Source organism: Histoplasma capsulatum (assembly GCF_000150115.1).
Source record: "Histoplasma capsulatum G186AR genomic scaffold supercont2.4, whole genome shotgun sequence".
In the NCBI taxonomy this organism is placed as follows: domain Eukaryota; kingdom Fungi; phylum Ascomycota; class Eurotiomycetes; order Onygenales; family Ajellomycetaceae; genus Histoplasma; species Histoplasma capsulatum.
In genome coordinates, this window is record NW_025544804.1 from 2,454,582 (window position 1) to 2,470,079 (window position 15,498).

Genomic DNA, 15,498 nt, shown 5'->3' on the forward strand with positions numbered 1-15,498 from the left:
CATTTTAATGGAAAACTACTATAATCTTGAACGGGAATTGGGGGTGGTGGGGGAGGGTGGGTGATTTGATCCATCCTAATTCCGCCGACTGCCATGAATTGTCTGCTAAACTTGAGACTCAAATGATGCTCAAAAGGTGATTGATAGATCGGGGCTAAAAGAAGAAGACTGCTCAACGAGCCACATCAGGCGGCAGAAAAGGAGAATTCAAACGCAGAAAACAGGTTGTTGAATTATTTTGCTTCTATAGAGCGCTGGATGGGCACAAATGGGGAAGAAGACAGTTAGTCATCCATGGATGCTTAGGATAGTTAGCTGCTGGTAATTGCGCAAATCTGGTGCAGTTATCAAGGACAGGTATTTTAGTTATGAAGGCAAATTTCAACTGCTCTCCTCTGCTTCCCTTCCGGTAAATTTAGTCTAAATAACGATCGATCCAAATATATATGGCAGTTGCTAAATCTAACGGCGAAAGGATAAACTCTCTCATTCGGAGTGAGGGTGAACATCTAAATATCTAAGATTATCATATATGGTGTCAGAATATACTTAAGTCCACCATCAGATTGACAGAGGAGGGAGGAATGAGCCAGAAGCTTAATGCATCAAAAAGGAGAATAAATCACATACGGCCTCGCTTGCGAAAGTAAATTTAATCAACAAGGAAATGTGATATCCAAAAGGAAGATAAATCGTAAGTGAGAACCGAACTAGTTCTCTTTCAGGCCGGCAAATCGTATCAGCATTCTTCGACAAGAAGGCCCTTTTACTTCTTTAACGCAGCAAACCTCCTAGCTAAGTCGTCGACGTCGGGGATGCCGCTTCTCTTACTCTCCATCCCGGCAGCAGGGGCCTGCGCCTGGAGCTTCGATGAAGATGTGTTGTACGTAGCCGCCTCGTTAGATGTGCGATTAGGTCGCACAATACTCCCAGGCGGTGGTTTTTTCTGTGGTTCTGTTTCTGCATGTCCATGTGCATGCGTATCTTTTGGAAGGGAGTCCTTTTTACCACCATCCAAACCATATGATTTATCATCATCACCATGTTTTGTCTGCTCATAAGAAGGCGGATTATCCTGCCGTTGATCTTCCACATCAACTCCTTCTCCTTCTCTTTCCCCCTCTCGTCCACCTCCACCATCAGCCTCGTCGTCATCTTCTTGGTGCCATGAAATCCCATGCGCCTTAGCAATCTCCTTCAAATAATTCTCCACCAGCGACTCCGGTGGATTCTGGATTCTCAACCGATCAATCAACTCGTTCGGAAGCGGGATGGACGGGTCTGCTTCCTGCGCCTTATTCGCAAACTCAATACCCCATCTCTGAATAAGCTTTGCGCGCAGTTCTGGAAGGCCAGGGATGTCACGCGGCAAGCGGACGTAGCAGTAGAAAATGACCGCAGCGGCTTTGTCTAGGTCTGGGTCTAGATACACGTCCATTTCTGGTGCGGAAGCAGATGGGGTTTCTTGTTGATGTTCGTCTTTAGCTCGTGTCTCTATCATTGTCGCCCTTTCACCCTGATCTGTCGATAACGGTCCCTGCTCGTTTTCGGGCTGTCGTTGCGCTGTTCGTGTCGATGATGGTGATGGTGGAGGTTGAGATGGTCCAAGTCCCAAAGCCTTCCATATCCTCCAGCCACCGCTTCCAGCGGAAGACTCATCAGAAGACGCATTACTTGCCCCTTTCACATCCACACTCGATTGTCGCTTCTTCTTTGGCCCAGTCCGCTTGTGTTCTAGCGCTATATGGTCCACTATGTTCGCGCGCACATGAAGCTGTTCACAATACAGCTCCAGAATCTCCAGCGCAGCTATCACATTATCATTTCCAATGACATCTTCGGTTTTTATGCGGGCCAGATCGTCACGACCGTCCTTGAGCAGCTTCGCGAGCTCGCGGTGCTTGGCCTTGGAGTAGCCGTGGCGCTCTTTTTTCAATTGGCGGATTCGGTAGATGAGAGCGCGGAGGGAAAAAATGAGTTCGGTCTAGAGTTTCTATATGTTTAGCTTGCCTGCTGCGCAGGGTTATGGCTGAGATGCGATATGTCGGGATTGAGTTGGGAGCGAGGCCACGTACAGTCTGCTTTGCCACGGGCATTTTCTATCATAGTTTCATATCCTTGTCGAAAAGACGATAACCTTCTCAAATGAATTCCTTTATAAGCCCATTTATACCGGATCTTATTGTTGTCACAATTTGTCGAATCCGGGGATTTGATAATACCCGATGTTTTTGGTGGATGAAACGTTGAGGTGGTGTGGGATGTGGAAGTAACTATCGCGCTTATCGATAAGCCAACCCCGCGTATCCAGCATCTATCTGCCAGCGAGTGTGAAAATCAAAAATGGTAAGGAATCACATCTTTAAAATGAGTTCGGATTTCTTTGATGGTCACTGTACCTGCGAGCCCATTCTTTTCTTGGGTGCATCATTGCTTTGGATCTTTACTGATCTCTAAGGAGGAGATCCAGCCATCGTTTGTGAGAAAATATAGATTAAAAGGGTATAAAAGAGAAAAACCTGTGCCTGATCACGGACGCCACAAAAGCACTGCCACAAGTGGTGGAATCAACGCCATGTGAAACGGGAATGCAAAATGTGAAAGCAGCCCTCAATAAATATCTTGTACCGGGTAGACAACGAAAAAAAAAGCAAAGGACAAAAAAGATGCTACGGCCTGCTTACACATCACACCCAAAGGCTAGTTAACTGGAGGTTATAATAAATCGAAAATCCCGTCATCATCGTCATCGTCACCGTCATGATCCGCAGGCAGCCACGGGATACCTTCAGTTGTACCGTATAAAACAAACCCGACGCTTAGCATACCCCCAAGGCCACTCCTTTCCAAAGTGAGAGATGTGGCACTGCTTTCATATCCATCTTCGACGCTAAGAGTCTCAAGCATTCCTTCCAACTCCATGCGTCGCGTTTGCCCACGAATTGCCCTGCGCATAGCTCGTGCTCTCCTCGCATGGTTTGCACGCTTCATTGAGGCTATTTCCTTCTTAGTGAAGGTATAAGGAGCGTTCGTAATGGGGTGGATGTGAGCGAAATGACATTCGTTTCCGAAGAGGCACTCCCCCGAGAATGCGGGATGAAGGAGACCGCCGACTGCCGGGTCAGGGTTCTCGATCACAGGCAACTCTCGCCATCGTTTGATGCTGTCTTCAAAGTAGCGGCAAGGGGTTGCCTTCAAGCGCGCGAGGTACTTGTCAATGATTTTAGCCTTGGCCGGGTTGCCTGCTCCATTCACGCCACCAGGTTCCATTTTTCGGGCAGAGTCATCGGTTCCAGTCCCACCGCTGGTAGTACCAGCAGTATCGGTGGCAGCCTGTGGCGGGGTGGGAAATACGGAACTCGGCACGACATATTCACTTTTAGTCCGACAGAGCGGGCATGTCTTTGTTATCTCTCTTGGGACATGAGAATTGGGCATACTGATCACATCTTCGGCAGAAGTCCCTACAGATGAGGAGCGCCAGCTTCGTATACAGTCTATCCCAGTCAACCACCTGATATCGAGGAAGGACAGAAACTGCTATAGCGCAGCGAATACGTACCGAGGCAGAAGACGTGATCGCAATTGACGAGCAAGCCAAAGATAGTAGGATTCTCCATACAAATTCCGCATTGTTCCTCAGAGGTCTCTGCATTAGGAAGGTTAGCCATAACAGGAGGAGCCTGCCCTGTGGAGGGCCCCGAAGAAGCGACTGCGAGTATCAAACACCCACCGGCTACGGCTGCTTCAGTGCGGATATTTGACGCGGCTGCTGCGGGGCCTCGGAGGAGCTGGTCCACCCCGGCCAGAGCATCGTCATGCCGGAAATAACATTGGTCGCCACGGAAACAATGGCCCTTTTTCCACCACCAACAGTCGACTTGGCTTGGGTGGAGGCGTGGGCGGGGCGCAGGTGCTGATTGCTGATCACGCTCCATGTTGAACTGGGAGACACAGCTTCTCGAGCGAGTTCAACCAAGATGTGATGGTGTCAACCGAATGGATACTTGGCCCAGGCGGAGTTGGCTGGGGCTTAAGAGCAGCGCGAGATTGATTGCCTTTCGAGGTCAAGACGCAGAGACGCGGGTGACTGTGGCGGGTTGCCCGAATAGGGGATAGCGCATTGCGTCACTGTTCCCGGGTGTTCTGGGACCAAACCTTAAAACAACTTCACCTGTCACTAGCCACACAAGAACGGGGGATTATCAGTAAAATTTACTGTCGGTGGTGTCTCTACCCGCTCCTGTCGGCCGTTGGCTGCACAGACACATGCCATGCGGACGCACGAGTGCAAGGCTAAACAGGGTGAGAAAAAAGGATGCTAATATAGTTCACATGGCAATATATGGGCCACTTCGTGTGCGTCGGCGTCTCCTGCCAACTTCAAATCTGGGAAACTGCTGGTTTGTCTAAATTGAATGAACGAGAGGGATTGACATTTAGATGCTCTTCGACCAGTTGCCGTTGCCTGTGCGCGATATGTTTGAATCAGCCAAAGTGTCATTTTTGGTCGCCTCGTCGTGGATTCGGCGGCGCAATAACCCTTTATGTAACGGACAACCTCACGCATCGCGTTGATACGCTAGAGCAAGGATGCAACATATAGATATTTGCTAAATCAAAAGAAGCGAAAAGGAACAGTTCCCTGAAAACAGATCCCATAGAAGTCGCTTTCTTTCGAAGAGTTGGACATGTAGTAAAATTAAATAATAACCCCCATTTATAGGCTCATTTCCATCCATTATCTTGAGGGCAGCTTTGGCGCCAGAAACAAACACCAACACTTCCCTTCGCTTCATCGGGAATTTGAATGGTTCAACTAAGTCACCTGTTAGAAGAAAAAAAAAACCCCTCGGGTTATTTGGTGAAACCATGCGATTCAACTAGCAGCAGGTGGATCTCGTGGATGCATGCCTCTGGGCCTTCTTGTTCATGGTTGTGATCTAGCCTTGACTGGCTGTATGGTTGATGTATATTCATTTCCAAATGACAGCAACTGGAAGGAACTCTAACTCGGATATTTGTCATATCCAGCAAGCTGTGCCACCGGAAAACGGACAGTGCATTCGTAATCACCAGATCCAAGGACTCGACAATAAGGTTGCATTTAGCACAAAGTATATGAAAGGGGAAATCGCATGTCCGTTCTGTACGCCTGGCAAAAGAGCGCACAAGATCCCAAATCAAACATATAGTTATAAATCAATAGCGCTCGAGGACTTCATCCAGATCCTCCTTGCATCTCTCAGCTCTAATCACTGCCCCTCCAGTGTCTTCCACCCTTCAAACACCTCTCCTTCTGAGCTAGCCCCCTTCCCATCCCTCCAACCCCATGCCACACAATAGTGGCTGGCTAACAATTTCCACTCCTCGAATTCATCAAGCATCTCCAACCCAGCCACTCTCTCCTTTTCCTCCTCGCTGATCCATCGTTCCCATATGAAATCCACATCTGCCGCCCCCTGGCCGCTCACAAACCCATGCTCGAGCAGCCTTTCTCGCTCGGCCGATAATGACGCATAGCGATGTAGAGTTTGCAGATGGATACCCCTCGTTGCAAGGTTGGCCACCATCGTTCTCCCAAACGGGTCGTCGGGCCGTATCGGCTCGTAGAGTATCAAGGCTAGGGGTATCGAAGAGGCTGAGAGTGTTGGTGGGGAGTCGAGTGCTGGTGTGGATGTAACAGTCGCCAACGTTTCGGAAGGTGGAAAAACTGTCTGCGTAAAGTAGGAGAGCACATCGATGGCATTGGTGGGTGAAAGATAAATCAGACAACATTCGGATATAAGTAACGTTGGCAGGGTCCTATCTAAGCCTTGCAGTAAGTTGGGTGAGCTGGAAGGCGACAGCGTCCGTAGATCGACTGGATGGACGTGAAGGTATCTCGAATGCAGAGCATCGCCATTGGCCGATACATTTGCATCGTCTGGCCCATGTATCCCTATGGTTTTGCGTAGGAGCGGCGAGGAGCGGATGGCTTTTATTTTCGCAGTTGTGTTGGTTGGGAAATCTAGCTCGTGGTATAGCAGTTCAAGGGTCGGGTCTTTGGAGAGTAAGCGGAATACACGCGTATCTGAGCCTGCACCAAGTGATATGATCTGCCTCTTTCGAGTTGGTTTCTCGTTTGTGTTTAGGAAACGGTATACAAGGGAGTCCAAGGCGGTTGTTCGCACGTAGGTTCCTGCGGGGAACCGTTTCAGCAAAATATTGCGCAAGCAATTCAAGATCCAAGCGACGTGCAACAATTCAAATAAGGATATAGATTAAAAGTAGGAGCAAGTACCTCTATTGATTATCGGATATCTTTTTGAACCTATTGCCTCACTGTTCACTAGAGCATGTGCAAAAGGATCATGGAGATATCCTAGCTCCACTGCGCTGAGCCTAGAAACACTGGCATCATTGTCCGTTCGCTGAATGATCCGATCCTTTGCCATCGTGTCTCCCGAATGGCTGGTAGTTGCCTCATATCTCTCGCGGCCCCTAAAGCGGCCTCTACCAGCTCCCCGTCGAAGAGTGTTTAAGTTGGGGATCTGAGGTGCTGACATGGACGCTGTGTGAGGGTTCTGGAACTTGATGTTTTAGGTACTGGTGGGGTTTTTTGTTCCCTGCTGATATCATCAAGGGTAACAGATGTCATCAATCCAGTCTTTAATCGGCAAAAGGATGGAAGCAAATAAAATAAAATACTATTAAATAATAATAATAATAATAATAATAATAAACATATTAAACTCTTTGAATTTTTCTATTCATGGAGAGTATGGCGTCTTTGTCAAAACCTCGCAATCACGCCTTTGAGAACAGTACGGGTAAGTTTTCAATCCATTTCTATCCTAAGAGTATTATAAAACCAAACATCGCTACGTTATGAATAAGGGAAGTTGTTCCGGCATAGAGGGCAACTACTAGCGTTACTGCTTTTAAACCAACGGAAGAGGCAATCGGAATGAAACGTATTCTTGCATGTCGCGCACCTCTTGTTGGGCGTTTGCATGTTTGCAGAGATGACCGAATAGCAAATAGCACATTCGCTCTGTCCCTTCAACGCGCCTTGGACATTCCTGCGGAATGCAAGCAAGCCATCGACAAGGTTGCCGTTGGAAAACATAATAACCCCTTGGATCGTTAGAAGCCAGCTCCGCCATTTCTTTTCGTCCACCGCAACGCGGGCGCGGCCTTCTACTACAGCTTGCTGTAATGGATATGTTGATGGTAAATATATAGCAACTGAAGTCGGTGGCGAATCTTCATCCACTTCAACGCTCGCAATTATTTCAGCGGCCCGACGAGATACTTTCACCTGCAGCGGCTGATCTTCGTTAGTAAAATTTTGGGCCGAGAACCACTCGTTGACATTCCGAAGCGAGTCCTCAATAATGAGAGGTGATATCTAAATCAGAATTAGCCGGATATCGCGGTACGTGCTCAGGATATCACGAACTTACATATTTTTCTGTCCACGTTTCAACCTGCCCTTTCACACGTTTCTTGCTATCGATCCACCAAACTTTTGTCAAATTAGGCAGATACTTCAAACATAGATAATACAAATGCACTAGCAAACACTGCGTCTCTTTCTGTGCTGGATCAGACTCATCAAGGCTGAAAGACCGGATATCGAACTTTGATGCGTCAATCAACTTTCCGTGTGGATACTGTAGGAAGTCAAACGTAAATTCGAGAAATGGATTCAAGCAGTCATTTTCTTTGATATTAGACACATAACTCTCTTGGACGGGCAGTGACTAAAAACCATGACATAAGTTATTTCCAGCCACCTAGTAATATTTTTTTCATTGCTTTGTGGGGGGAGGGCGTACAGCATTATTAAAGTGATCGAAGACCGTTTTCCAGCTTAGCAAGTAGCATCGAAGCCCGATCCATACTCGGTCATCATCTTTAGCCTGAGTTATAATATTTATGGCAGGGACTTCCAAAAGGAGAGAAATCAATTCATCCGGGAGACTGGCTACGGCGTCTGACAACGCAACATTCAGGGTCACTGCCTCCTGCAATTTTGGGATCGCCCGATGCAGGACGTCGTACGCAGCACGTTGGATATCTCTATTAGGCGCTGAGAGGATGGAGAAAAGGTCATTGATATCCTCGACGTGGTCAATGGGTAGTCCTGATATTTGACGGGCAAGAATATTGGCTGTGATTTTGAGGGGCTCGTCATAGCTCAATGAAGAGTCTATACTTCCTGTCAATATGAATTATCAAAAAAGAAATGAATAGATGAATAGGTTGATAGATAAAATTAAATGGAGAATCGCTCACCAAACTCTGCGAGTAACCTGATCAATGCCGGTGAATGTATCTTCCGGGAGGCAGTCCATGCATCCACCAAGTCATCGTTGCTTTCTCCTGTCGCTAGAGACTTTAAGCAAGCGAAAAGTCGTAACGAGGAGTATAGCACAGGAAGAGATTCGTCAACTATTTCAATGTCATCCCATAAATTTTGGAGGAAGTCAAATACATCTGACCAGTGAGATCCGTATATCTCTCTGATCAATGGCAAAATGTTAACAAGCAATTTGAGGATTTCCGAAACCAAACCCTGTGGTGGGGATTGCGACTGTAAGCAATCGACCAAGTGCTTCACCAGAAACACAAGCCGAGGCTTTTGAACGCTCTGAGCAATATTACTCTCTCCGCTGATGAGAAGGTTGAGGGTTACGATCTTACGAAGTCCTATACAATATTAGAATATCAATTTGGTATGTAGGGTTGTAAATCTCACCTTCAGACGCATTCTCAGATTTAAACCCAGTGGAATCGGAAATCAGTTCATTGCACAATCGAACGCCAGATGGAGTGGCTGCTATAAAGTCTCTGAACGCTGCAACAACTGAAGCTAAAACGAAGGGGTTCGAAGGTCCTTCTATCTGTTTTGCCCGCGTCAAGAAAGATTCGGCAGATCGCGCAGTCCCTGAAGAATCACGTTCGGCGACGATCCTTGCAAAAGTCTCTGCTATATTGTATGATTTCGGAGACGTCCCTTGCATTGACCCGAACTGCTTTTCCCATAAATCAAAAATATTTGAAGGAGCGGGCTTTTCTTGCCCAGTTACCAGCGTGGCAGATAGAAGCCAGCCTTTAATTATCAGTCGAGCTTCTGAAACTAACTCTGCAGACTCATCTCGAATATCTGGCATGTCACGGTCAAAAAAGCCCTTCGGGCCTTCCAGGCTTACATCATCATTAACCAGTTGGGTTGCAAGAGGTAAGTAGAAGAACAATATTTCACGGGAAGCTTGCTCGATAAATTCCAGGCTAGTTGACGACAGCACTTTGGTAACGTAGAATGTCAGGCGAAACCCAGAAGAGAAACGGTAGGAGTCGCGGGGAACCGAATCGATATCCTGGGAGAAGCCTTCAGGAAATGACGTATCGGCCAGAAACACTGCTCCCGCAAGCACCTTACTTATGGAAGCAGACGCCTTCAGTGGTCTCCGAAGGAATGGATCTAACGCTTGTTCCCATTGATCTCGAGTTGGCAGTAAACGAGATAATATCCTAGGTTTGTCCTCCACAGACGATTTTGCAAGGACCTCACCTGCAACATCGACCAAAGCATCAATGCTGATTGAACTAATTAGCAAAAAGCATTTTTGGCCGCTAATTATGTATGGAAGGTAACTTACGATAGCGATTCCATTCCAACATTGTTAAAGTTCTGCTGGACGATGTCAATAGACGACCTGGTCGCACTCTCTCCTTTTATTATATCTCTAATATGTGTTTGCAAGGAACCAGCAAGTTGAGCAACTTCATCGGTTGAAGACTCAGCGATATACAATATTTTGGAAACCATCTGTGAGCCATCAGGACTATTCACAAATTCTCTAATAACCTCAGGGCACTCTAAGGCTATCTGGAAAAGACCGTACAAAACCTCCCGGATGTTCTTCTGGGATGACAGACTATAGACTAAGGAATTCAAAATCCGATGGGCGATCTCATTTCGTGAGGCTCGGTTTTTGATCAGAACAATGATTTCCATCCATGCTTCGCGGGTATTATGTAATGCTCTGTTTAAATCCTTCATGATTAAAAGTTCCAAGTTTGGGTGTGCTTCAATATCGGGGGAAGTGATGCATGAAAATAATTTTTGGAGTCCAGGTAATGCTGAGCTTCCAAGGTCCGTATCCAGGAAAGCATCTATGGAATTTTTGAGGCCACCTTCAAAGCCTTTCTTGCCACGAGATCCAAATAGAACAGAAATTAGACGATCCGCTGCGGGGGAGAACAGAAGTTGCGCAATATCTTCAATGAGAAATGTTCCTAGTCCCTCGACCTGGGTGGCAATATCAGGGACTCTAGAGAGAGCCTCATCAATCATTGAAGCAGCTCCATACGGTTTTCCATTGCGAGATCTCAAAAGCTCCAGCGAAGCTTGGAGTAACGGAGTGCCAGCATCCTGGAAAATGCTTGGAATGAACGACAGACTGCTGGTTTGTGTTATTTGGGTCAAAACCTGCCCTTCCAGTTCAAAGAGACGCTTCGCTTGGGCACAAATTGAATCTTGGGAATCCTTAAAGCCGCTGGCTTTTTCCGGGGACGACAATTTGACTGTTTGGATCAACCTGTCGGACAGACTCATCCATAGGCCATGGAGGATCTCTGCTCCAGTGTGTTCCGCCAAAAGAATGAATGTTTTTGCGCACAACTCTACCGCGAATTTGCCATTGAGCGACCACCGGCAGTTATCAGGCAGGCCAAGGATATACTGTTCTAAAATAGGAGAAATTTGGCTTTTGAGGAATTTTTGGAGAGCGACTTTATCTGAGACAAAAGAAGATATCCAAAATCCTGTGTCAATAAAACATGACCAGGCAGCTCCGAGATTACCTCCTTGCTCTTCCCGGCTTAGAACTGAATCGTGGATGGTTTCCATTAACTGGTTTGCATCTTGTATAGTGCTGTCATCGCTGACTGGTTGCCTAATCAAGATTTCGAAGGGAATAGACTTTAGCAGTATATGCAGGTTTTCCCAATAAGCAGCATTAGCCCCTTCCGAGCCCTTTTTGATATACTGGTAGAGTCGTTTTGTTGCAGAGACTTTCCCAGAATAGTCTGACGTCCATAATTGTGGACGCTCTTTAGTCAAAGTTAACAGAACATTAGAGAAGTCAATAGCAGAGCCTAGTTGGTTCTTCGGAAGAGCCTTTGACAAAAAACAATTGCTAACAGTTCTCCATTCGATCAAATCTCTCTCCACTGAAAGCAAAGTCCGAAGCAAATCATAGGTAGATCGGCGAACAAATGGATCTTCATGATATGAAAATGACCAAAGCGACTTGCTGGTAATAAGAGTCGTGATAAAATCGGAATCCTTGTCCAGTTGGACAGTCGATGATTTAGCTATTACAATCTTAGTTCCCCTGTCAGGTTACGGAGACCACCACCAGCCACGAAACTTACCGAGAAGTTGATTGAGAACCTGTAGTGCCGTTGAGACAACCCGGGCATGCTTTGCTTCGGCTTCATCTGGCCTAACAGTCCGCTGATCGCTTAGAGTCTGGGGGCTTTGCTCTAGGACAGCATCGATAACAAATTCGAAAATTGATGATCGGTAGACTCTCCACAGGCTTTGCCTCTTCTCTTCCGTAGGAAAAGCTCTGACAATTGATTCTTGAGCAGCTCTGAACACTAGTTTGTCGCTATCGTAGAGGCCGGCGAGCCATGCGCCAATTACCCTTGAAATATACGGAGCTATTCGCCTCCCGCATAATGATACAAAAAGACCTTGAATGACATGGGCAAGTTGTCGAACCCGGCGACAAATATCTATTGACATACGTGGATATATTTTTATCTAATCAGAGGATCAGGAGATAAGCAAATATTACTTCCAGTATACATAGCAACACATACCCAAACTTCAATGAGACCATCTTCCAAACTCCCACTTCGGGTATCTTGCGCACCTAGGAGGCCTTGCAGGTCCTCTAGAGCCTTCGTTTTCGTGGTAGCATCCTTTTTCAGGAGGTTTTTGAACGAGACAACCAACTGTGGTTCGGAAATTTTGGAGAGATCTGGCGGCTCCGCGATGTATGACAAAGAAGAAGAGACTCGTTGAGTCATAGAGTCAGTTGAAAAGCTCCCAAACGCTCCCGCAGAGCTCCCAAATCCCCCCGAGGCAGCTCTGCTGCTGGATGCTTGAGACTTGAATTTTTTATACATGGCTTTATGGAGGTAGCAAACAGGGATATAGCTAAGCCAGATGAAATCCTCAGCCTTTCAAATGATGAAATACCGGAATTTTTTGAAATATATATATGCATATATCAGTTATCCCATGAGCAAAGAGATCCTAATTGACGTCTTATTAACGAGCATCAACAACAACAAATAATAAAACCTCAGCCCGATGTTTGTTGCCTGAAGAATATAACAGTTTCTAAGCCATATCATGTGACCTGTTGTCTCCTGCCCAATTACGTACTTGGCCGAGCTCCCAATGGAGGCTCAAACGCGACTTTGCGGTTTCCTCAGGATACTCAAGCACGAATTAAAACTTGTCAATGGTTGCATCTCATTGCAGCCGGCTAAACGCCTCTATCTATTCATTCCTCCAAGGCGCCAGTGGCATACTTTGAGGAGGCCTATCCTCCAGCGCCCAATATGAAATTCTTCATCGAGTAACATTCTCCATAATAACCTTCCCCATGTTTGCTGCAGGTTTGGTCCCGATTACTAACTGAAAAGTAGTGACCTTCCCGTTCTCTTCCCCTATCCTCGTATCTATCCGGAGCAGTATGCCTACATGTGCGATCTCAAAAAGACGTTGGATGCCGGCGGACATTGCGTTCTCGAAATGCCATCAGGAACGGGGAAAACCGTCTCCCTTCTCTCTCTTATTGTCGCATATCAACAACATCAACCTGAGCAGCGAAAACTCATATATTGCTCCCGAACAATGTCTGAAATCGAAAAGGCTTTGGCGGAGTTAAAAGCTCTCATGAAATACCGTGCTCAACAATTAGGGTTTGTTGAAGACTTCCGCGGCCTTGGTCTAACAAGTCGAAAGAATTTATGTCTTCATCCATCCGTGAAAAGAGAGAAGAGTGGGGCCGTTGTGGACGCTCGATGCCGAAGTTTGACAGCAGGCTTTGTAAAAGAGAAGAAAGAAAAAGGAGGGGATGTTGAGTTGTGTATATATCATGAGGTTTGTCTCTCCCTACTTGATTTTTGGCTACGCTCACCTATATAGAATCTTGACCTCCTTGAACCAAGTAATCTTGTCCCGCCGGGCGTTTTTACACTTGACGATATAACCAAATATGGAGAACAGCATAAACAATGCCCCTATTTCTCCGTTCGACGTATGGTAGGGCTTACCTGATCTTTAATATAAAATCCACCCCCTGTGCTAACTACCACTAGATGCCTTTCTGTAAAGTCATAATATACTCATATCACTATCTTCTCGACCCAAAAATTGCAGAGAGAGTTTCACAAGAGTTGTCCAAAGATAGTATCGTCGTCTTTGATGAGGCACATAACATTGACAACGTTTGTATTGAGTCTCTGAGCATCGACTTGACTGAAGATTCGCTACGAAAAGCAAGCCGTGGGGCAAACAATCTTGAACGTAAAATTGAAGAAATGAAGAGATCTGACGCAGAAAAGTTACAAAATGAATACCAAAAGTTAGTGGAGGGATTGAGAGAAGCTGACGAAGCTCGACAAGAGGAACAATTAATGGCAAATCCTGCGCTTCCAGACGATCTGCTAAAAGAAGCGGTCCCAGGGAATATCCGTAGAGCGGAACACTTCGTAGCCTTTCTGAAACGATTTATTGAGTATTTAAAAACTCGAATGAAAATCACCCACACCATATCCGAAACGCCACTCTCTTTCTTGGCTCACCTGAAAGATTTGACCTCCATTGAGCGAAAGCCACTACGGTTTTGTGCGGAACGACTAACATCGCTCGTCCGGACGTTGGAGCTTATGAACCTCGAAGACTACCAGCCTCTCCAGCAAGTCGCTGCTTTTGCAACCTTAGCAGCTACATACGAGAAAGGGTTTCTCCTTATACTTGAGCCTTTCGAATCAGAAACAGCGACCGTTCCGAATCCAATACTCCATTTCACATGTTTGGATGCGGCTATTGCTATTAAACCTGTTTTTGACAGGTTTAGTTCTGTCATTGTCACTTCTGGGACCCTTTCTCCGCTGGAGATGTACCCCAAGATGCTGAAGTTTACAACGGTTCTACAAGAGTCATATACTATGACCCTGGCGCGTCGGTCGTTTCTTCCTATGGTCGTTACACGCGGCTCTGATCAAGCCCAGATTTCGTCCTCATTCCAAATCAGGAATGATCCGGGTGTAGTCCGGAATTACGGAAATCTTTTGCTAGAATTTTCCCGTATAACACCAGACGGGGTCGTCGTATTCTTCCCGTCCTATCTTTATATGGAATCCATAATTAGCATGTGGCAGGGGATGGGTATACTCGATTTGGTCTGGAATTACAAATTAATTTTGGTGGAAACTCCCGATTCCCAGGAGTCATCACTTGCCCTCGAAACTTACCGGACTGCATGCTGTAATGGTCGAGGCGCTGTCTTGCTTTGCGTCGCTCGTGGTAAAGTTTCAGAAGGCATCGACTTTGATCATCACTATGGCCGGGCCGTTATTTGCATCGGAGTACCTTTCCAATATACCGAGTCACGCATACTCAAAGCTAGATTGGAGTTTTTGCGCGAGAATTACCGAATTCGTGAAAACGATTTTCTTTCTTTCGACGCGATGCGTCATGCTGCTCAGTGTCTTGGACGTGTCATTCGTGGCAAGGATGACTACGGAGTTATGGTACTGGCTGACCGTCGATTTCAGAAGAGACGCACACAGCTCCCCAAGTGGATTAGTCAGGCCATGCTCGAGAGCGAAACGAATCTAAGTACCGATATGGCAGTGGCAACTGCCAAGAGCTTCCTCAAGACTATGGCGCAACCATTCAAGTCAAAAGATCAAGAAGGGATCTCCACCTGGAGTTTAACCGATCTTGAATATCATGTGAAGAAGCAAAGGGAGGAAGAAGACAAACGACAGAGGGGGGAGATAGCCAATAACCAGGTACCATCGGATGTTGTCAATGGAAATCGGAACGGAAGAGTGACTACTGTTGATGAATTCGACGAAAATATTGACCAAGAGCTTATGATGCTTGATGCCTGATGCAAATTCGATACCCCTTTTTCCCATTTTATTTGATGCCAAAATGTTCCTTATGAGTCTTCAACATCAGTTAATGAGGAACATACTGTTCGGTTTGCTGGCGTTAGATGGCGTTATACTTGGAACCAAAAGGATGACATTTGAGCTTGATTTTTTCGAATATTAAAGAAATCTTCTGTACACTAAATGATACCAAGCATATAGAATATCGTCAACTTTTCCTCGCTAAATATAACACGATTCCAAACTTGGAAAACTGGAATACAAAACGTACAACAACCAAGGGAAAAAGGAGTGCTC

At 46.2% G+C, this 15,498-nt stretch overlaps 4 protein-coding genes across 4 annotated transcripts; 1 reads left to right on the forward strand and 3 right to left on the reverse strand.

The window, feature by feature from the left end:
- Nucleotides 1-766: 766 nt before the first annotated feature.
- On the reverse strand, nt 767-2,096 carry HCBG_03875 (DUF292 domain-containing protein; the record flags this gene model as incomplete). Its single annotated transcript, XM_045430924.1, has 2 exons — nt 767-1,984; nt 2,076-2,096. 2 exons carry the CDS (start codon nt 2,094-2,096, stop codon nt 767-769), a joined length of 1,239 nt encoding a protein of 412 aa, XP_045289067.1.
- Nucleotides 2,097-2,385: 289 nt separating this feature from the next.
- On the reverse strand, nt 2,386-3,976 carry HCBG_03876 (uncharacterized protein; the record flags this gene model as incomplete). Its single annotated transcript, XM_045430925.1, has 3 exons — nt 2,386-3,497; nt 3,563-3,649; nt 3,734-3,976. 3 exons carry the CDS (start codon nt 3,936-3,938, stop codon nt 2,716-2,718), a joined length of 1,074 nt encoding a protein of 357 aa, XP_045289068.1.
- Nucleotides 3,977-5,023: 1,047 nt separating this feature from the next.
- Nucleotides 5,024-12,093, reverse strand: HCBG_03877 (leucine carboxyl methyltransferase; the record flags this gene model as incomplete). Its single annotated transcript, XM_045430926.1, has 10 exons — nt 5,024-6,181; nt 6,284-6,566; nt 6,590-6,689; nt 6,978-7,393; nt 7,890-8,197; nt 8,284-8,697; nt 8,747-9,588; nt 9,651-11,370; nt 11,431-11,824; nt 11,884-12,093. 10 exons carry the CDS (start codon nt 12,091-12,093, stop codon nt 5,256-5,258), a joined length of 5,613 nt encoding a protein of 1,870 aa, XP_045289069.1.
- A 471-nt stretch (nt 12,094-12,564) lies between these two features.
- HCBG_03878 (DNA repair helicase RAD3) lies at nt 12,565-15,450 on the forward strand (the record flags this gene model as incomplete). Its single annotated transcript, XM_045430927.1, has 4 exons — nt 12,565-12,650; nt 12,721-13,177; nt 13,223-13,339; nt 13,396-15,450. 4 exons carry the CDS (start codon nt 12,634-12,636, stop codon nt 15,196-15,198), a joined length of 2,394 nt encoding a protein of 797 aa, XP_045289070.1.
- Between the last annotated feature and the right edge of the window lie 48 nt (nt 15,451-15,498).